Here is a 20,083-nt window from a genome sequence, read left to right on the forward strand (position 1 = left end):
CTCTCTGAGTCCTCGCCTTTACTTGGTTTCTGGCCAGAAGGTTCCTTATCCTCTTCTTTGCTCTTTGATGCTTTTAGGACTATTTAATTTGGATGTCTGACTGGTTCAGTCAATAGAGCATATGACACTTGATCTCAGGGTTGTAAGTTGAAACCCCACATCGGGTATAGAGCTTTATTTTTCATTATTTTTTATTTTTTTAATGTTTGTTTGTTATTGAGAGACAGAGGCAGAGCATGAGCATGGGAGGGGCAGAGAGAGGGGGAGACACAATCTGAAGCAGGCTCCAGGCTCCCAGCTATCAGCACAGAGCCCGACGCGGGGCTGGAACTCACAAACTGTGAGATCATGACCTGAGCCGAAGTCGGTGGCTCAACCAACTGAGACACCCAGGCGCCCCTGGGTATAGAGCTTTAAAACAAAAACAAAAACAAGAACAAAAAAACCCATTGAAACCATTTGTCCAGTATCTGTAGTTAGCTGAAGTGAAACTGTGGCCTCTGTTCCCAGGTTGGAAATGCCTGCTCAGAGCAGTCCGTGTTGGAGCACTGACAAGGCCCACAACCCTGAAGGAGGAGCTGAGTGTGTCTGGAAGAAGTGTCCCGCTCTCCCCTCCACCCCCCCCAGATACAGACGGAAAAAATGGGCAAGTAATTTCAGTGCATAAGATGAACTAAAAGTCGTCTACAGATCTCCAGAGGAAGGCTTCTGTGGGCTAATCTGATGACGGACACCACAGCAGGGAAATAGGGACGGACACAAGTGGGCAGTTCACCGGTGCTGGGGCAGGACCCGCCTCCTCCCACCAGGTCCAGAGTCTGGAGGAGGGGCTTTCCTGCCGGGGCCCCCCCGAGGCTCCCGGGACCCCCAGGCCCCCAGGCCCCTCCAGCAGCACACGGGTCGGGATCTGCGCAGGTTCTGCCGGCAGGGGGCGCCGCTCCCTCACGTTCCCAGAGGCCGGGACGGGCCGCGGTTCTGGTTGGGTCAGGGGCCACGCGGCGGGGCCAGGCCGGCTCGCCTGCACCTGGAAGGAGTCCGGGCCTCGCCCGCTGAGGGTGGGGGCGACCTAAACCTTCCCTCGATCGCCCAGGGCGCCCAGCGGGCAGGCGGGGGCGCGCCCGGGTCTAACGACGGTGGGGTGCGACTCCGGCGTCTCCGAGACACCACCCCCCCCCCCCCCCCCCCTCCGCAGACCAGCGCACGCCCCCAGAGAGAACACAAGCATGCAGGCTGAGGCTTTCTTGCGGGGACTTTACTCAAACTCTGGAACTCGCGGGAGGGGCGGCTGGGCGGCGGGCGCCCCTCTCCGAGTTTAGCCGTAGCTGGAGGCCAGCGTCGAGATCACGTGGCTCAGAAACTTTTCCAGCGAGGCGTGCATGGCCGGGCTGAAGTCTCCAGGGTAGTGCCGGGCGAGGGTCACCAGCAGGCAGTGGCCCAGGAGCTGCGGAGAGAGGCAGTCCCGCCCGGGGCCGTCCTTCTCCACCCCCTTTCTCGGCGACCGCTGACCCAGCGCTGGCCCGGTGCTCACCTTGAAGTTGACGGGGTCCACGCGCAGCTGGCGCACGTGCAGGTCGCTCAGAGCCCACAGGGCGGTAGGCAGGTCGTCCAGGTGGGCCACGGCCCGCGTCAGCGCGTCGGCCACCTTCTGGCCGTGGGCCTTGACCTGGGCGGAGCCGGGGGTCAGGTCCAAGTGGGGGAAGTAGGTCTTGGTGGTCGGGAAGGCCAGGAAGGTCCTGCGGGAGGAATGGCTAGTGAGGTGCGATCCGAGGGCGAGGGTGGGGGGGGTGGGGAGGCTTGGGGAGGAAGGGCGCCAGGAGCGGCGGGGGACGGCATCCGCGGGGCAGGCGCCAAGGCGGGGAGCCGGAGGGGCGCCGGGCCCGCACCTCTCCAGGGCCTCGGTCGCGTAGACCCCAACGTTGCTCCCCAGCTTCGTCCACAGCGCGCGCACTGCAGCCCTCTCCGCGGCGGACAGCACCATCGCGGGTCCGGCGTTGAGCGGCGAGCGCTCCGCGCCGGATGGCAGCACGGACGCGATTGGTGCGTCCCCGCGGCCTCCAGGGGGCGCCACGCCGCGGCCGCGCCCCGCTTCTGCTCGTAGAGTAGTCCGGAGGGGTCCTGGCCCCGGTGCTGAGGGGTCCCAGAGTCTGGGACCTGCCCTATTGCCATGAACCCCGCGGCCCCATTTTTGTACTGTTTATTATATGGAAACTAATAATTTGTTATTATTATCATCAGGGGACACCGAATTTTATTCTCCCTCCCTTCCTCCCCAGCCTATTATGACATCTCTCTGAGTCTGTTTTCGCACTGATTGTAAAAAAGGAACATAAAAATGTCCTCTTCCCAAGGTCGCTGTGAGAATTAAGCAGATAACAACTGTCAAGCTCATGGCATATGTTCCTTTCAGGGCAGTAAACATTTATTAAGTTCCTCCACTGTATCTCAGTGATGATACCTGCCAGGCGCCACTCTACGCATTAAAAATTTTTTTTTTTTTGGAAAATTCATATAACATAAAATTTACCGTAGTAGCCATTTTAAAGTGTACAATTCAGTGTCTTTAACCACATTCACACAATGTTGTGCAACCACAACTATCTAGTTCTTGAACTTCATCATCCTAAATGGAAACTTGGTGCCCATTAGCAGTCGCTCCACAACCCTTCCCCTCAGTCCCTGGCAACCACCAGTCTGCTCTCTGTCTCTATGGATTTGCCTATTCTGGATATTTCCTCTATGTGGAATCACACACTATATATTCTTTTGTGACTGGCTTCTTTCATTTAGCATGTTTTCGCTCACGTTGTAGCCTCTGTCAGTGCTTCACAGCTCTTAATGGCTGAATAATATTCCACTGTATGGATAGACTACCCTTGATTCCTCCATTCATCCCCTTATGGACATTTGGGTTGTTTCCACCTTTAGCCCCGGCCCTCATTTTTCCCTAATAATAAAAGAAGGAGACTGCCTCTTACTGGGAGCTCACACTGTGCCACCAGCTCTGTTAAAAGTAGCACAAACTGAGGCAGAGACCTGCCATATCATTTTCCAAGGATGACTCTTAGGGAAGAAAGGACACTGCTGTTAGTTGGGGGCTCAGGCCTGGATGGCTGCCAGGACCAGACCCCTAAGCACTAGCGGCTTGGCGTGGGGGGGGGTGGGGGTGGGGGAAGAGTGTGAGAGTGCAGGCTCCCAGGCCCTGGCTTTTCTCTTTGCTGCCCTGCCAGGGGGAGTCGGTGGGCCTCAGGAGTGCCAGCCTCTGGGCATTGAAGTAAACGCTGAGCTGGGCCCAAAACCAGGCCTCTGGATCCATGGTGCCCCAGGCCATCATCATCTGCAGAGTGAATGTCCTGGAAGTGACACCAGTGACAGAGATGCCTCCAGGAAATTGCCCGCCACCTGCCATTGCACCGTTTGCCTGCCACAATGTCCTCGGGATTGCATGTGTGTTTTGTAAGCGCTTGACGGGTGTGGGGGCACTGCGGGGGACTCTGAGGAGCGCAACTTCAGGAAGAGCCACGGAGAGCTCAGAGGTCCAGGCTGGAGGCCCACCAGCTCTCAGCCCAAGTGTGTGCCATAAAACGTAAAGATGGAAAATCAGTTCATCATTTGAGCAAATCCGAGCTCCAATGGAAAGGTCTGAAGTGAAACGCAGGAAATGGCACTCATTCCAGAGAGAGGGACGGGGGTGGCCCGCAAATCCTGCACTGGCAGCAGGTCCGGCCCCACTCCCCTCCCCTTCCGTCACCTCCTGCGGAGTCAGAGAGGTCGCTGGTACCAGTGGAGGAGAATCACCGCTCCCCCACCCCCCCCAACCTCATCCCCCTCCATGACATGACACGAAGGCCAGCGACAAAGAAGACAGAGGTGGACAGAGGTTGCAGCCCACTCAGACTTTATTCAAAGATCAGGAAGTTCGGGTGCCCGGAGCCCAAGAGGCCCCGGGCCCTCAGGACGATCGCCCCGGCTTCACTCAACGGTATTTGGAGGTCAGCACGGTGCTCACAGCGCTGAAGAACTTGTCCAGGGAGGCGTGGACGGCGGGGGTGAATTCCTCGGGGTGGTGGCAGGCCAGGGTCACCAGCAGGCAGTGGCTCAGGAACTGCGGGGAGGGGGGAAGTCAGGGGGCGTCGGCGGACGCGGCTGCCCGCACTCCACCTTCTGGAACCCAAAGGACTCTACCCTCCTGCCAGCAGGGTCCGGCGAGCCCTCCACCGCAGATGTCCCCCAGCCCGGTGCTCACCTTGAAGTTGACGGGGTCCACACGCAGCTTGTACGCGTGCAGGTCGCTCAGATCCGACAGGGCGTTAGGCAGGTCGTTTATGTGGACCACGGCCTTCGTCAGCGCGTCGGCCACCTTCTGGCCGTGGGCCTGGACCTGGGCGGAGCCGTGGCTCAGGTCGAAGTGGGGGAAGTAGGTCTTGGTGGTGGGGAAGGAGCAGAAGGTCCTGCCGGGAGGAAGAGGTGGGCGAGCCACGGTTAGGCGGGGCGGCCAGGACAAGGACCGCGAGGGGTCGCTGAGCCCGGGTGCCGGGTGCCCACAGGGGCAAGTTGGGTGCTCACCTCTCCAGGGCCTCTGCGCCATATTCGCCAGCATGGGACCCAATCTTACCCCAGCAGGCCTTGACGTTGTTCTTGTCGGCGGAAGACAGCACCATGGTTGGTTCTGATCTGTGTCGGGACCAGAAGGTGCGGGGCCGCGAGGGCGCGGAGCCTTTATGCCCGGGGCGCGCGGGGCGCGCCTGCCCGGGCTGCGCTCATTGGCTGGCGCGGGGCCGACTCGGCCGGACGGCAGGGGGCGCCAGCGAGCGGCCAGCGCCAGCCTGGCGCGGTGGGGGCTTTGCTCCAGGCTTTGTAGAGGGTTCGGGTGTCTTCCTCCCATCCGCCTCTTCACGGCCATGGCAGTGGTATCCTAGACCCCAGTTAGTGAGGGTCGGTTTGCTGAGGTGGCTCGATGCCCGTTATTCCAACACGTGAGCTCAGTGACACCCTTCAGGGTCCCCGAGCACCCCTATCCCCAGGCTGTGCTCTCCTGAGGATCGGAAGGGAGTAGTCAGTTTGTGCCACCTACCCTGATCTAGGCTTGGCACTCCCCGGACATGTATTAACTTGGGCGGAATCAGTGAAAGAACGGGCGGTTAGTCGTGGAAAGAAAGGCCTGTCCTAGCCCGGGGCGGAAAGAGATGTGCACACAAGGGGGTCCTTCCTCACATGTACTCGAGAATTCCCACCCAATAGCCCTTCTGCTCCCCTCAGGCTTGGTTCTCCCAACCCCCTTTCTTTACACAAATAGCCATCGACTGCCACTGAGTGCCGATCGCAGAAGGAACCAAGGGGCAGAGTTTGCAGGGCTGGGTAGGAGAGTTCCAGGCTCAAGCTCCTTCCTCCAGGGTGGTGGCTGCTGCACCCCAGGTCGGGGACTCACAGAGGCAGGCCTCTCCTATCTGAGACCTTGTGTGAACGAATGTCTCTCTCCCCCACCGTCCTGGGTCACGATGACACATCCAGTGCTGTAAACTGTGCCTGACACAAGACTCATGAGGCAAATAGTAGTTGAGTTGATAAATAAAGCGAATGGCTGGACAAGACCTGAGTTTCCAGCCTAGTTAGGGACAGTGACCAAATCATCACACAAGTACATATACAGTGGAAAACCTTGTTAAAGGACCCAAGGAAGCATGGAGAGAGTGGATGAGGCTTTCAAGGATATCAGGGTTAGTCTGGGGATCATGGTGGGCTTCCCTGAGGAAGTAAGACTGGAAGATGAGTCAGTAATAGGCAGAGTAGAGTTCAGGGGGAGCTACCCATCACTTGGTGGAGGGGAAGGGGAGAGAAGGCCTCTGTGGCCGCAGAATGGGGGTGGGAGATGTGGGGATGATAAAGCTGGTCAGACCCCACAGCATGGGGCAGGGGAGGAGCTTCCAGTGGGGTGGTAGGAAGGGGCAGGAACTCCAGCTGGTGACAAGTCCCTCGGGCTAGTAGGTGGTGTGATGGGCACGATGAGGCAGAACATCAGAGCTTGGCGAGGGGAAAAGGGAGGGAGGGGCCACCGCTACGTCCTTTCTTGGGAAGAAGACTTCCCTTTGGGGACGGGTGGGGGGGCACCACCCTCTGCCCCCATCCCTCTCCTAGGGCCCTCCCGCAAGACCTTCCCTGTGTGCCCGGGAGGAAGTAATGGTCAAACTGACTGGGAAGAAAGAAGCTCTGGACAACTCTCAGCAATTCCCCCTTCTGCTCCACCTCCTGGTTTCTGTTCCTCTAATTTTGTTCACACAGGACTCTCCCCCTAGCTCAGTCCGCTTTCCCTTCCTACCTCCACGCTTTTCCCGATTCTGTCAGAGCCAGAGGCCCTCTCCTGGCCCACCAAAAAGGATAAGACACTGGGGGCTTAGAGGCATCCAAGACCCACCTCCCAGGCCAGGGACAATCCCCCCTTCTTCATCTTGTTCCAATCCCTCTGCCACTGAGTCCTTTTAAGGCAAGACTGAGGAACATATCTCAGCTAATGGCTTACATTCTTAACATGGTCAGAGCTCCCACATATATATAAAAGGGAGAAACAAATGACTAATGGGAACAATGGACAAAGGATATTAACAGGAAATTAACAGAAATGTAGAAATGACCGGGCGCCTGGATGGCTCAGTTTGTTGAGCCACCAACTCTTTATTTCAGCGCAGGTCATGATCTCATGTTGCATGGGATAAAGCTCCATGTCAGGCTTTGCTCTGATGGCAAGGAGCCTGCTTGGGATTCTCTGTCTCCCCCTCTCTCTCCTCCTCCTCCACCCACACCCACACCCAAACACACACACACACACACACACACACACACACACACACACACACACTGTTTCTCTCTCACTCTCTGTCTCAAAATAAATAAATAGGCATTAAAAAAAGAAATGGAGAAATGGCCAATAAATCTGTGACATGAGAAAGAGCTGGATACACTGCTGGAAGAGATGTAGTGGAGACACAGTTCCATGAGAAAAGCAGGTTGCAGAAAAATATCTAGGGTATGACGATATTTTTAACCAAAAAGGAGAGTGTAGTCATAGATGTAGCTGTGTCCCCTCAGCACAGGATAGAAGCCAGTGGGCTCAGTCCCAAACTGATAACTGTGTTACTTCTGCAGAGGTGTGGGACAGGGCACAGCGACTCTCTTTCCCAACTTTGAATAACACAAAAATGGTGTGTGTGGGTGTGCACGCGCGCGTGGCTTGTGTGTGAAAGCATGGGCGAATTTTAGTTTATTTGTTTATAGTAGGCTCCATGCCCAGCACAGAGCCCAACAGGGGGCTTGAACTCACAACCACGACACTGAGATCAAGACCTGAGCTGAGATAAAGAGTTCGACGCTCCATCTACTGAGCTACCCAGGTGCCCCCTTAGTTTACTTCTTAAGTGTTTTCTATATTTAAGTAAAAGTGAATTGGGCTCCGGGGTGAAGGAAGGGTGTGCAGTGCAGGAGGAGAGGCAACCCCCACTGTCCAGAGTGGGGAGCAAGGGGCTCTGTCACTGTCCTGAGACAACCCAGGACTGCGCGCTGCCCTGAGCTCAGACTGGGCTGGAGGCCCTGGTGGGGTCCCTAAGATGGTTGCAGAGCCCAGGTGGGGTGTGCGAAGTTGAGCCCAGGGCTTCAGCACTGCCGCCAGGGGACTTTCCAAATGTTGTTCACAGCACCGAGGCAGAACTTCTGGGAGGCCCCAGGAGCCTTGGGAGTTTGAATAGGGGGAGCGATGAGCTGGGGGACACATGGCTGCACAACAGTGAGATGTTAGTGTGCCTCACAACCTGCAGGACAAGGGAGCAAGGCGCTCTGCTAAAGGGCTTCCCCAAGTGAACCTTGACCATTCCCCCAGCTCATTGCCCCACTCTTCTTCCCCGACTCTACCCCACCCCCGCCATCCCCCGGAGGGTTACTGTGACCCAGGAAAGGTGGGAGGGGCTGCAACCCCCTTTCCAGCCCACCTTCCCTCTGATAGGAAGGAGGTGGGAATCTCAGAGAAACTGTCCAGCGCCCGCATTTGCACCAGGAGTGCTGTGTTTTTGTGGTTTGTTTTGATCTAGACTGTTTAATGGGTGTTAGACTTCAAAAGAAGGTGGCAATCTTAAGACTCCCCTACCTCTCACCCCAGAGAGGGACCCTTGGAAGTCTGGCCCTTCCCAGGCCTGAACAGGGTTCAGCACATTCCTGGAAGCATCAGCCTTACTCCCCTGCCCTCTCCCTCCGAAGTCAGAGAGGTCCCTGGTACCAGTGGAGGAGAATCACCGCTCCCCCACCCCCACCCCCACCCCCACCCCCACCCCCAACCTCACCCCCCTCCACGACAAGACACGAAGGCCAGCCACAAAGAAGACAGAGGCTGCAGCCCACTCAGACTTTATTCAAAGATCAGGAAGTTCGGGTGCCCGGAGCCCAAGAGGCCCCGGGCCCTCAGGACGATCGCCCCGGCTTCACTCAACGGTATTTGGAGGTCAGCACGGTGCTCACAGCGCTGAAGAACTTGTCCAGGGAGGCGTGGACGGCGGGGGTGAATTCCTCGGGGTGGTGGCAGGCCAGGGTCACCAGCAGGCAGTGGCTCAGGAACTGCGGGGAGGGGGGGACGTCAGGGGGCGTCGGCGGACGCGGCTGCCCGCACTCCACCTTCTGGAACCCAAGGGACTCTACCCTCCTGCCAGCAGAGTCCGACGAGCCCTCCACCGCAGATGTCCCCCAGCCCGGTGCTCACCTTGAAGTTGACGGGGTCCACACGCAGCTTGTACGCGTGCAGGTCGCTCAGATCCGACAGGGCGTTAGGCAGGTCGTCTATGTGGGCCACGGCCTTCGTCAGCGCGTCGGCCACCTTCTGGCCGTGGGCCTGGACCTGGGTGGAGCCGTGGCTCAGGTCGAAGTGGGGGAAGTAGGTCTTGGTGGTGGGGAAGGAGCAGAAGGTCCTGCCGGGAGGAAGAGGTGGGCGAGCCACGGTTAGGCGGGGCGGCCAGGACAAGGACCGCGAGGGGTCGCTGAGCCCGGGTGCCGGGTGCCCACAGGGGCAAGTTGGGTGCTCACCTCTCCAGGGCCTCTGCGCCATATTCGCCAGCATGGGACCCAATCTTACCCCAGCAGGCCTTGACGTTGTTCTTGTCGGCGGAAGACAGCACCATGGTTGGTTCTGATCTGTGTCGGGACCAGAAGGTGCGGGGCCGCGAGGGCGCGGAGCCTTTATGCCCGGGGCGCGCGGGGCGCGCCTGCCCGGGCTGCGCTCATTGGCTGGCGCGGGGCCAGAAGGTGCGCTGGGCCGGCGGCAGCCCTCCCTCTCCCGGTTCCGCGCAGGCCGAGGTGCCTTCTCCAATCCTGCCCCCGTGATTCTGGGAAGCCTACACAGGTTCCCCACCCATCTGTCGCGCACCCACGTTCCGCCCCGACCTGGGCTGTTTGCCGGTCGGGAAGGCGAGCGCGGCTATTTTCTAAAGTAAAACGAGCTGCTTTCGCCCCAGACTTTCCCGAGGACCAAGGGCTGTAGATTGTCCGTGTTAACGTGAAGGTGAAGGAGATAATGAGAGTTGACACCCTCCAAGCCCTCCTGCCGCCACTGGTGGGCGGGCGCTCCTAGGCAGCGCGGGGTTAACAGGTGAAGGCGCGGACGGTGGATGGGGGTGGGTAGTTCGGCTTAGGCTCCAGCACCCGTCGGACGTGAGTGTGGACTGCCACTGGGGCTCAGGGCTCCCTGCAGTGCTCCGCACCCGCCGAGACTGCTATCTGGGGAACCTTCCTCATTCCGAGTTGGGAGAGTTTCCAGGGTCCCTGGCCTTATTCCCTGGTCCACCAAGGTTCTGAGCAGAGAGCTAAGATTCCTGCCCTGTTGCTGCTGAGGGGAGAGATTGACCCTGGCGGGCGGGGGTGGGGAGAGCAGGCGAGGAACGGCTTGGCTGGGAGATTTGCAGATACTGAAAGGCATAGGTGGGGCTGGATGGCCAAGTGCCTGCCAGGCACTGAGCCTGCCTTATGACCTTTTAAATTATTTCAAAAGACCCAGCGAGGTAGGGCTTTTTGTTGGTCGTTTGCTCTGTTTGCTTTTACATTGATGCGTTAGGCTCCTACTGCCCAGGGACATGTCCAGTGTCACAGAGCTTATCCTGTGAACTGGGTCGGAACCCTGCTGTGTGTGCCTGACTGTGGCCATCGGGACATCCCACCCCAGTCTCCCACCCCACGAATTTCAGAGAAAGGACCCAACTTGGCCAGGGCAAGGTTTGCTGCAGATTGAGAGTCGTGGGGAGGGGAGGAGGCGCCGGGGGTCAGAGGAGGCCTGGCCCCTAAGTCTGTTTGACCTCAGGCCGGAAACCTGACCCTTGGGCCTGGTGCCCATGTTTGTCTGCAAAAGAGCTGCGAATTCTGAATTCTGGCTCCCAGCTCCCAGTGGGAGGGTTGGAGGAAGAATGAAGGAGTGAGTGCGGGAGTGGGTGAGTGTAGACGTGCTTTGGAGCTGGGTGAGAACTGCTCCCAAAGACCCCTGTCATCCTGGCACCCACTTTGCCCCTCCCGTTTCCTCGGCAGAGGAGGGCAATTGTTCTGTTCAAGCCTTTAGGGGTCCACACCCTGCCCAAGATCCAGCACCCTCAGCCCAGCAACCGCCCTCATTTCAGAGTTTGGAGAGATCCAAGGACCGGCTCCTGGGCCCCTGGTTCTTGGTCCGCAAGGGTTCGTGATGGCGCCCTAAGATTCCAGGAGTCTGCGCGGGACCCAGAGCTTCTGCCCAGCTTCTCGGCCCACCTGCTCCCCAAAGAACACACACGGGCAGGGTCTGGCCATTTGAGGCCTGTTTATTGACACGCACAGACCTAAGCCGGTGGGGCAGGGGACTCATCGGTACTTCTCAGTCAGCACCGTGGCTACTTCGGTCAAGAACTTGTCCCACGCCGCCTGCATCTGCACGGTGAACTCGCCCTGCAGGTGGGAAGCCAGAACCACCTGGAAACACTGGATCAGCAGCTGTGGGAGGAGGGGCGGGTGAGAGGGGGTCTGCGGCAGCCACTTTCTCCTTTAACCCAACCCCGGGGCGCCCACTCCACCGCGGCGGGGGCGGGCTCACAGGGAAGTTGGCGGGGTCCACGCGTAGCACTTGCGCGTGCAGGTCGGCGAGCGGGCTCAGGGCGGCGCGCAGGTGGTCGATGTGCTGCACGGCCACGCCCACCGCCTCGAGCACGCGTTGTCCGTGGGTCAGCAGCTGAGCCTCGTCGGGGCAGACGCCCAGGTGCTTGAAGTAGATCTTGGTGCTGGGATAGACCGTGAAGAGCCTGGTGGAGCCGGTCGGTGAGTGAGGGTGGCCGCGCGGGGTCCTTCCGGCGCCGGCAGCTCCCAGACACCCGGAACCCCAGCCTGGCCCGCCCCTCTGACTCGGGCCCCCAACCCCTGTGTCCGCCTCCCTGTGACCCTGGAAACCCCGCCTCAACCCACCTGAGCAACAGCTCCGCCCCGAAGGCCGCCTCGTGGCCGGCGATCAGGTCCCAGACCTGCGCTACGTGGGCGCGCTCTTGGGCGCTGAGCATGGCGCCGGCCGGGCGTGCGCTCGCCGCCCCACCCGCCGCTCCCGCCTCCTTATAGCAGCCCCCACGCCTGCCAGGCGCCCCACCCGCCCTTATCTGCGGGACCCTCGGCCAGCTCGGGCAAATGCCTCCAGCCCAGGTCCCGATCGATCGCTGCAGAGGCCACGGCCTGGGGCGGGCGGGGCCGGGGGTTACCGGCAGCGACTCACGCCGCTGTGTGTGCGCGCGTGCTTTTGCTGCAGACTTGCGCGAAATCGGGAGTGCCTCCCCTGCGGGCAGCGTCAGAGCCTGTGCAGGAGGGAGCCAGTGGAGGGATTGAGAGAAAGAGCGCTGGGCAGGGACGCTTCTTTTCCGCTAGGGACACGGGAAGCGTATCGTGGGTCCCCGCAGTGCGGGACCTATAGTGTCAGGCTTTGAGGAAAAGCCCCCTGAGTGCCGACACGCACGCGACACGCTGAGTAAAGCGACGATCTTTGGGCGATTTGGGAAGCAGGACAGGAGCAAACGCACCTCGGACCCCGGAGAACCAGCCTGGGGCCGATCTACTCTCTCCCGATTCTGGGGTCCGCAGGCGCAGGGATCGAGCCACAGCGCCCTCGGGGTGGCCTCCAGGCCGGTGGTGACACTGGGGTCCACCGCGTTCCTGTGGCTTACGCTTTCTATGCCTCACTTTCTCCCCTCCTTCGGCCAATACTGAGAACGCAGGACCCATTCCATCCGCATCCATTTATTGGGGGGAAAATTAAGGGAAGTTGCAGGGGCAGGGGCGGGGTCGCAGCCGGCCCCCGGCCTGGCGGCGGCGCTCAGCGGTACTTCTCGGTCAGGACGCAGGACACGATGGACAGGAACTTGTCCCAGGCGGTATGGGCATCGGCCGTGAAGTCAGCGGGGAAGTGCGAGGCCACCGTGACCAGCAGACAGTGGGACAGGAGCTGGGGGGCCCGGAGGGCGGCTCAGCGCGAGGACGCGGTGCTCTGCGGGTGCTCTGGGGTGGGCGGAGCACCTTCGGCGGCCGAGACCCCGCCCCGCCCCGCCCCCTCCCCCCCCCCCCCCCGCCTCGTCCCCGCCAGGACCCCGGCCCCCGCGCGCACCTTGAAGTTGACCGGGTCCACGCGCAGAACGTAGGCGTGCATCTCACTCAGCTTGGACAGGGCGCCCGCGATGTTGTCGATGCTCTTGACCGCATCGCCCAGGGCGGCCGCCACCTTGGCGCCGTGCGTGCGCAGGTGCGCTGAGCCCGGGCGCAGGTCGAAGTGCGGGAAGTAGGTCTTGGTCTGGGGGTAGCTGGCGAAGAGCCTGCGGGAGGGCGGGACCTGAGCATTGGAGGAACGTGCGCCCCCGTCCACCTCTCTACGACCCCTGCGTCCTCCTCTGAGCTTGAGGACCCAAGTGCCCCCTCACCACCGCCCTGGGGCCTTCCAGCTCAGCGGGTGCACCACCTCCTGAGGTGTGCTGTGCTCTGACTGCTGCCCCTCCCCCAAGCTGCACCCCATGGTCCCAAGGCCTTCTGCCTCCACACCCTCCCAGCACCCAGGCTCGCCCCTGCTCCCCACCTCAGCCCTCTTCCAGGGTCTCCTTGCTCCCAGCTGGCCCTGCACACCCACTGTAGGCCTCCAGCCCGTTTTCACCTCTGCTCCGGCCACAAAAACCTCCTTCCCAACCCCTGACCGGGCTCCTGCTGTACCTGCCCTCTGCCAGAAATAATGCCACCTGCAGGCACATTGCAAGGGAGATCTCTTAGGGAAACCACCCGGGACCACCTGGCCCCAGGATTAGAGACCCTGGTGCTTGTAGATGCTTGACTGCCTCCTTAGGCATGTCAGGTGTTGGGGGAAACGCATCCACACCCCTCTGGTGAGATGCTGGGCCTGTGCTTGTTCAGGACTCAGTGAGCATAGGGTCAATCAGAAGGCTGTGCAATTCATCTGCCCACCTCACTGCCCCCTTTCTCAGAGAACCCGCACCTCGCTGACCCCTCCTTAGGGACCCTTTCCGCAGAGAACCCTCTCCTCACCGGCCCCTGTCCTCACCAACTCCACACTGTCACCTACGGGGCTCCACCCCAGCCCATCTGGCACTCACCTCTCCAGGGCCTGGGTGCCAATGGCATCCGCCTGAGTGGAGACCTTGGCCCACATGGACAGGATGATGGTCTTCTCAGCCTTGGTCAGAGACATGGTGGTGGCTGAGCTGGAGCCGGGTGTGCCCAGGACTGGCCTCTGTGTGCTCACCCCCCGGGATCCCTTTATATACACAGAGCCGGGGTGGGGGCCAGGCTGTGGCCATTGGTCTGGAGAGGGGAGAGGGCTGTGGGGGTGGGGTCTCTTATCAGGCCCAGTGAGGATGGGTGGTCACCAGTCCCTGGTGGGACTGGTGGGGTGAAGAAGGGCTAACATTCCCCCCTCCCCGCACTGGGCCACAGTCTGAGTCCAGGTTCCAGGGAGGTCGGGGCCCAGTCCAGTGACTGACCTCTATAATCATGGTCGCTGAGTTCCCTGTCCTTGTGATATTAGGATGATCTAGAAGGTAGCAGGCTTTCACAGAAGCACTCTCTCCTCCTTTTATTTAAGCTTCTGTAGCATCACCTTACAGATGAGTGAATGGAGGTCCACAGAGGGAAACTGAGGCCAGGTGTCACAGGGTGTGAGTGACAGTCTTGGCTTCAGATGCTCCTGCCTCTGTGTATAGTGCCTTCCTCACCTGGATAAGGTTCTTCTCCCCCACAGGCCAAGTCCCTCAGCAGCTCGACTGGGGGGATTCTCCAAGCTGGGCACCCAGGCTGGGAGGAGGCTAGACTCTTCACACAGAGTCTGGGGTCACCCGAGCCTACAATCCTACCTGTCACTTTCCCGTCACAGCCTGTACTATTTACACCTCTTTGCCTCTTACCTTATTCCATTTCCCCTCTCTACCATAAGGCAACCATTTTAATGTACTTAATATGTGCCTTTAGTTAGTATGTGTTCTTGCAAAGGGTGAATGTATTTTGAGTTAAATTATAGCTAGGGGCATCTGGGCGGCTCAGTCGGTTAATCGTCCCACTTCGGCTGAGGCCCACAGTGCACCGTTCAAGCCCCTGTGAGGGAGAGTGTGACAGGAAGAGCCACTGAGGAAGCTCAGCGCGCCCTCCCCCCACCCCCTGCGAAACTCCTTGCTCATCCAAAGATGGCAAGGTCCAGGATGGCCCAGCTCAGCTGCCACCTCACAGCACATAATGGTTTTAGTGACATGTACTCAGTGTGGGAGCCCAGTGAGAACATGGGCGCAAGCAAACAAAAGAGAAAAACCGTAACTCTCATCCCACAGGGGAAGAGTTTTTACCAGTTTGGTGCGATTGTGTCCAGCCCTTTCTTGTATTTAAAACACATGATCAGATGGTATGTCCTGCTTTTTTCCCCTTCCTATTAAAAATTCCTGTATTTCAAAAAAAGGTGTGCTTATGAGGAAATGTTTATTATCTTAAACTTTTTTTTTTAATTTTTTTTAATGTTTATTTATTTTTGAGACAGAGAGAGACAGAGCATGAATGGGGGAGGGCCAGAGAGAGAGGGAGACACAGAATCGGAAGCAGGCTCCAGGCTCTGAGCCATCAGCCCAGAGCCTGACGCGGGGCTCGAACTCACGAACCGCGAGATCGTGACCTGAGCCGAAGTCGGACGCTCAGCTGACTGAGCCACCCAGGCGCCCCTATTATGTTAAACTTTTAAAATCAAGTTATAATTTAACTTTTAAAAAACGTCTTTATTTATTTTTGAGAGAGAGAGAGAGAGAGCGCACAAGCTGGAGAGGGGCAGAGAGAGAGAGAGGGAGACAGAATCAGAAGAAGGCTCCAGGCTCTGAGCTGTCCACACAGAGCCCGATGTGGGGCTCGAACTCATGAACCATGAGACCATAACTTGAGCCAAAGTCGGACACTCAACTGACTGAGCCACCCAGGCGCCCCAGGAGAGAGAATCTTAAGCAGGCTCCACACCCAGGTGCCCCTTTAAAGAGTTAATTGAAAAATTAAACTTGGGGCACTTGGCTGGCTCAGTTGGTAGAGTGTGAGACTCTTGATCTCGGGGTCGTGAGTTCAAGTGCCACATTGGATGTAGAGATCACTTCAAAATCATAAGAGGCGCTTGGGTGGCTCAGTCGGTGGAGTGCCTGACTCCTGATTTCGGCTCAGGTCACGGTCTAATGGTTTGTGAATTCGAGCCCCAAGTGGGGCTCTGTGCTGTCAGTGCAGAGCCTTTTTGGGATTCTCCCTCCGTCTCTCTCTGCTCCTCCCCTGCTTATCTCTCTCTCTCTCTCCCTCTTTCTCTCTCCAAAAAAATGTTCTCTTCTCACCTGCTTGTCTTCAGAGATAACCCTTTAATTATTTTCCCAGGGCTCTGCGATACGTTACGAACATGCATATAAGGGGCGCCTGGCGGCTCAGCTGAGAGCATGCGATGCTTCATCTCGGGTCCTGAGTTTAGACCCCACACTGGGCATAGAGATTCCTAGTGTGTGCGCACGTGCGTGCAATAACCCAACCTGTGAGAACTCACGTGGGGGGAGGTTCTCCCTGTTCCCAAGTCCAGGGCTGCCAGGGTCCTCCCCTCCAGCTCTAGAGGGGGGCAGTTAGCATCTGTCCTCGAAGGGATCCTAAAAGCCACCCTTCCTGTTCGTAAAACAATACGTGGTTCTTGAGACCTTTTGAAGGAGTCTACAGACTATGGAGGTGAATAGACATCACAGTATCTTGACACTAACGTTTTAGGGTTGTTTTCCTTGCTTAGCCGAACTCCCTCGAAATTGCATCTTTACGTCCTACAACTCAGCAGGGGTGTACCTGTCACAGCTCTGGGTGAATTTGAACCAGTCACCTGGGAAGCCTTGACCTATGATTCCAAAAGTCGCCATTTGAGGCTCCCTGTGGGTGCCCTTGCTGGCTGGGTGCTATCACTGTCACTAAGCAAGTCTGAAGTTCAGCAGAAATGATTTCCCTGTCCACGTCTTGACAGAAGATGGGGACGGTATTCGGGCCCAAATCTGGGGTGAGGAAGGGACCCACAGGAGACTGCCAGCCCCTTACCTTGGAAACTCCTCCCAGGAGAGGGTCTCCAGCGAAATGGAGGCTGGGGAGAGGATTGGAGGAACTCTCAGTGTGCCAGGCCTGGGACGGAATCAGCCTTGATTCAAAACTGGTCTTAGGCTTCCAGCCCTGACCTCCTTCCAACCTTGAATCCCCAGAGGCTCAGGCAGAGGCAGGGACTGCAGATGAGACCAGCCCTTGACCCAAGAGAGCATTGCTGAGAGGAGCAGGGGAGAAGCCAGGGAGGGCCTGAGGGCAGAGCACAGGGACTCTTCCCTAGTCCCCAGGGCATCCACAGAATCCCCTCCTCCTGCGGGCTGGGGCCTCGGTTGCCCAAGCCCGTCCCAGACACACCTCCCAGTCTTTACCTGAGTGGTGAGTGAAGCTGGGAGTACACTTTGCCCCCCCACATTTTCCACCCTTCCTTTCTTCTTTTGGATAGGCTTGTGTCCTCAGCCCTCAAACTTGTGCTGCAGCCCCCATCCTGTCCTCCTCTCTGCCAGCCCTCCGTCCACCTCATGGCCCTAACTTCCATCTGTGACCTGGGACTCCTGCTGGCATCCGTGCACATGTCCTTTCTGAGCTCAGACTTGCACCCAGGCAGTGTTTCGCAGCCTCACCCGTGCATCTCGCATGAGGCCCTGATCTTCCCTCAAAGCCTCTTCCTCCCTGCTCCTGCCCTTCCCCGGGGCCTGGTGACAAGCAGCACCATCCTCTCTTCCCAAGGCTCGGGCCAGAAACCGCAGTCCTCTTGGACGCTCCTCTCTCATCCCTCAAAACTGCTGTGGTCTCTGATCCTCTGCGAGCGAGCTGAAGTCTCCTGCCCCCATCCCGCTCCCTGCCATCCCAGCCCTGCTCCCCACTTTCTGTCCTCCTCAGTCCCGCCTGGGGCCCCTCCCCGGAAGGCCCTTCCCCAATTTTGTCACTCCCTTAAGTGTCGCCTTACTAATAGGCCCAAATTGACCACCCCGTTTAAAATTGCAACCCCCCACCCCTGCCTGTGCACTATCTTGCCTGATCTACTTTTTTCCCCCTCAGAAAGAAAGTTTTTATTTGTTTGTCAGTGGACTATGAGATCAGGAAGGCAGAGAATTTTTGTTTTCGTTTTGTTTCCTGGTCTACTCCAAGCTTCTTAAACAACCAGGACTTCCCAGAGCAAGCTCCCCAAAAGTACTTGAGTGCATTAATGGTCCTCAACCCCCTGAGCTGGTGGCCCTGCCTCCCGGATGCAGAGCCCAGGGCTGGGAGCAGCAGAAACGCTCGGCCACTACCTGCCCGATGGTGGACGAGGAGGCTGGCTTCCTGTCTTCATGGAGCTGACAACACACTCGAGGCTTCAGATCCACCAGAACAGATGGGCACTGGTTTTTTGGAATGTGAAGGATCCCTGGTGTCATCCGGGGCCTTGGGGTAGCCGAGGCCCAGAGTGGAGGAGAGGTTGGCCCCAGTCACAAACCCATTGGAGGCGGGGTGAGGGCCTCAGGAGACTCCTCAGATTCACGTCTCTCCCTGGGCATCTCCGAGGCTGATGCCAAAGACCCGGCTCCTGGCAGACAGGCACGTGAGACCACGCCTCGTGTCCCACACCCACGCTCCTGGGCAGGAGTCCTGAGTCAGAGTCCTCCCTGGAGAAGGGGGTCCCAACTTGGGCTCCTCCTCCAGGGCAGAGTCTCTCCTGCACCGAGAACCCTAGACCCTAATGTCAGGCAAGTAGCAGGAGCAACCTCAGGCAGGCTCCTGAGACCCCCCAGAAGCTCCGTGCTCTCTTCATGGATTACATTTGACCACCTATCCCAGGCCAGGCCAGCTTTAACTGCTGGAGACACAGCAGGGCACACCCAGAAATGCCTCCTCTCTGGAACTGATGTTCTGGTCTAGAAGGTCTGCAAGACAGAGTGAGTGCAGGAGGTGAGCACAGCAGTGAGAAAGAGTAAAGACCCCGGTACCTGGGCTGTTGCTGCAAAGCCCGCGTTTCTCCTCGGACTGTGAGCTTGAGACAAAGAGGAACCCCGTGTGAACACAGAGAAGCCACGGGAATGCCCAACACCCCCATCCTGGCTGCTGAGGGCGACTGCTGCTTTGGCAACGGTGGCTCCAGCCTCCTTGTGCTCTTCTCACCTTCTGGAGAGGAATTATTAAGATACTAGATCCTAGGGCTACTCCCACCTCTTGGCAGCATCCAGTCCGGGGCAAAGTCCTGCTTCCTCGAGCCCAAGTTGCTAAATGCCGGCCCCACAGAACCACAGTTCCCTGTGGTGGGCGGCCTCCTCCGTGGCAACGAGTTGACAAAGCCAACTCTGACTACAGGCGTGTTCCCAGTGGTCTCTTTGGCTGGATGGCATTGACCGTAGAAAGAAAATGACAGCAAAGCATGGCGGGTAGTGCTGAGAAGGGTTGCAGTTGTAGATGAGGTGGCCTGGGGAGACGTCACTGAGGTGGCAAACGTAAGCAAGTATTGAGTAGTTCAGAGAGTAATTCATGCGACATTCAGGGGAAGAGTGCGCAGCACATAGAGGGGGTTGGCAAGCCCAAAGGCCCTGAGAGGGGGCTGTGCCTCCATTGTTCAAGAGAAGCCAGGAGGCCGGTGGCTGGGCAGAGTGAGGGTGACAGGAGCAGTATTGAGCTCAGAGCTTACAGTATCCCTCGGGTCCCCTTAAAAAATTGTTTTTAATGTTTATTCTTAAAGGAGAGCAAGACAGAGTGTGAGTGGGGGAGGGGCAGAGAGAGAGAGACAGAGAGAGAGAGAGAGAGGAGAGAGAGACAGAATCTGAAGCAGGCTCCAGGCTCCGAGCTGTCAGAACAGAGCCCGACTCGGGGCTCGAACTCACAAACTGCGAGATCATGACCTGAGCCGAAGTCAGATGCTCAACCGACTGAGCCACCCAGGCTCCCCTTTAGGTCCCCTTCATATCCCAGTGTGTCCCAGTATGGAACGATGGTCCCCTTCACTGTCACCACTGGGGTCCCACAGTTGTGAACATTTGCCATGTTTGCATTATCAGCACATGTAGGAATATATCTGGGTGTGCTTTTCGTTTCTTCCAAAAATATGGAATTGTGTGGCAGTCCTCCTGAAGCTCTGTCTACACTTCAGCACGCATCTCCTAGACTAAGGTTTTCCTGCATAAATACCCACAGGTTTATCGCCAATCTAAGTGAATTAACATTCTTTCGCATCACATGTCCTCGCTCATCACCAAAATTTGTTCAATCTTTCAAATTTAGATCTGACCCAGGCTCATACATAGGCTTTCAGTTGTCTCTTTATTCTCTTATCCCAGAAACTTTCCACCCCACACCCACCTTTTCTCCATATCAGTGACTTTTTGGATAGTCCAGACAAGCTGTCTTACAGAATGTTCTACATTTTGCATTGGTTTGATGGTTTTACTTGAAGTTTTGTGGGGGTTTTTTCGTTTTTATTTTTTGTTTTTTTAAGACCGTGCCTTTATCCACGCATTTCCTGTGCACTGGAAGTCAGATCTAAAGGCTT

The 20,083-nt window shown here is 58.0% G+C and overlaps 5 protein-coding genes across 6 annotated transcripts; all 5 read right to left on the reverse strand.

The window, feature by feature from the left end:
* Positions 1 to 1,212: 1,212 nt before the first annotated feature.
* Positions 1,213 to 2,269, reverse strand: HBQ1 (hemoglobin subunit theta 1). Its single transcript, XM_042921937.1, has 3 exons — positions 1,884 to 2,269; positions 1,529 to 1,733; positions 1,213 to 1,441 (listed from the first exon to the last, which is right to left on the reverse strand). The coding sequence occupies exons 1-3, from the start codon at positions 1,976 to 1,978 to the stop codon at positions 1,313 to 1,315; spliced, it is 429 nt and encodes a 142-aa protein (XP_042777871.1). The 5' UTR covers positions 1,979 to 2,269; the 3' UTR covers positions 1,213 to 1,312.
* A 1,609-nt stretch (positions 2,270 to 3,878) lies between these two features.
* LOC122209634 (hemoglobin subunit alpha) lies at positions 3,879 to 4,712 on the reverse strand. Its single transcript, XM_042921676.1, has 3 exons — positions 4,564 to 4,712; positions 4,244 to 4,448; positions 3,879 to 4,102 (listed from the first exon to the last, which is right to left on the reverse strand). Exons 1-3 carry the CDS (start codon positions 4,656 to 4,658, stop codon positions 3,974 to 3,976), a joined length of 429 nt encoding a protein of 142 aa, XP_042777610.1. The 5' UTR covers positions 4,659 to 4,712; the 3' UTR covers positions 3,879 to 3,973.
* A 3,657-nt stretch (positions 4,713 to 8,369) lies between these two features.
* LOC122209636 (hemoglobin subunit alpha-like) lies at positions 8,370 to 9,203 on the reverse strand. The gene is made up of 3 exons (XM_042921681.1): positions 9,055 to 9,203; positions 8,735 to 8,939; positions 8,370 to 8,592 (listed from the first exon to the last, which is right to left on the reverse strand). Exons 1-3 carry the CDS (start codon positions 9,147 to 9,149, stop codon positions 8,464 to 8,466), a joined length of 429 nt encoding a protein of 142 aa, XP_042777615.1. The 5' UTR covers positions 9,150 to 9,203; the 3' UTR covers positions 8,370 to 8,463.
* A 1,580-nt stretch (positions 9,204 to 10,783) lies between these two features.
* On the reverse strand, positions 10,784 to 11,579 carry HBM (hemoglobin subunit mu). 2 transcript variants are annotated; one of them, XM_042922230.1, is made up of 3 exons: positions 11,443 to 11,579; positions 11,078 to 11,282; positions 10,784 to 10,977 (listed from the first exon to the last, which is right to left on the reverse strand). In XM_042922230.1, exons 1-3 carry the CDS (start codon positions 11,532 to 11,534, stop codon positions 10,849 to 10,851), a joined length of 426 nt encoding a protein of 141 aa, XP_042778164.1. In that variant the 5' UTR covers positions 11,535 to 11,579; the 3' UTR covers positions 10,784 to 10,848. The 2 variants fall into 2 exon arrangements, with proteins under 2 accessions (XP_042778164.1, XP_042778163.1); XM_042922229.1 differs by having other exon boundaries at positions 11,078 to 11,261; positions 11,443 to 11,567.
* Positions 11,580 to 12,253: 674 nt separating this feature from the next.
* Positions 12,254 to 13,800, reverse strand: LOC122210363 (hemoglobin subunit zeta). Its single transcript, XM_042923074.1, has 3 exons — positions 13,614 to 13,800; positions 12,623 to 12,827; positions 12,254 to 12,463 (listed from the first exon to the last, which is right to left on the reverse strand). The coding sequence occupies exons 1-3, from the start codon at positions 13,706 to 13,708 to the stop codon at positions 12,335 to 12,337; spliced, it is 429 nt and encodes a 142-aa protein (XP_042779008.1). The 5' UTR covers positions 13,709 to 13,800; the 3' UTR covers positions 12,254 to 12,334.
* Between the last annotated feature and the right edge of the window lie 6,283 nt (positions 13,801 to 20,083).

This window comes from Panthera leo, chromosome E3 (genome assembly GCF_018350215.1).
Source record: "Panthera leo isolate Ple1 chromosome E3, P.leo_Ple1_pat1.1, whole genome shotgun sequence".
NCBI classification, from domain to species: Eukaryota; Metazoa; Chordata; class Mammalia; order Carnivora; family Felidae; genus Panthera; species Panthera leo.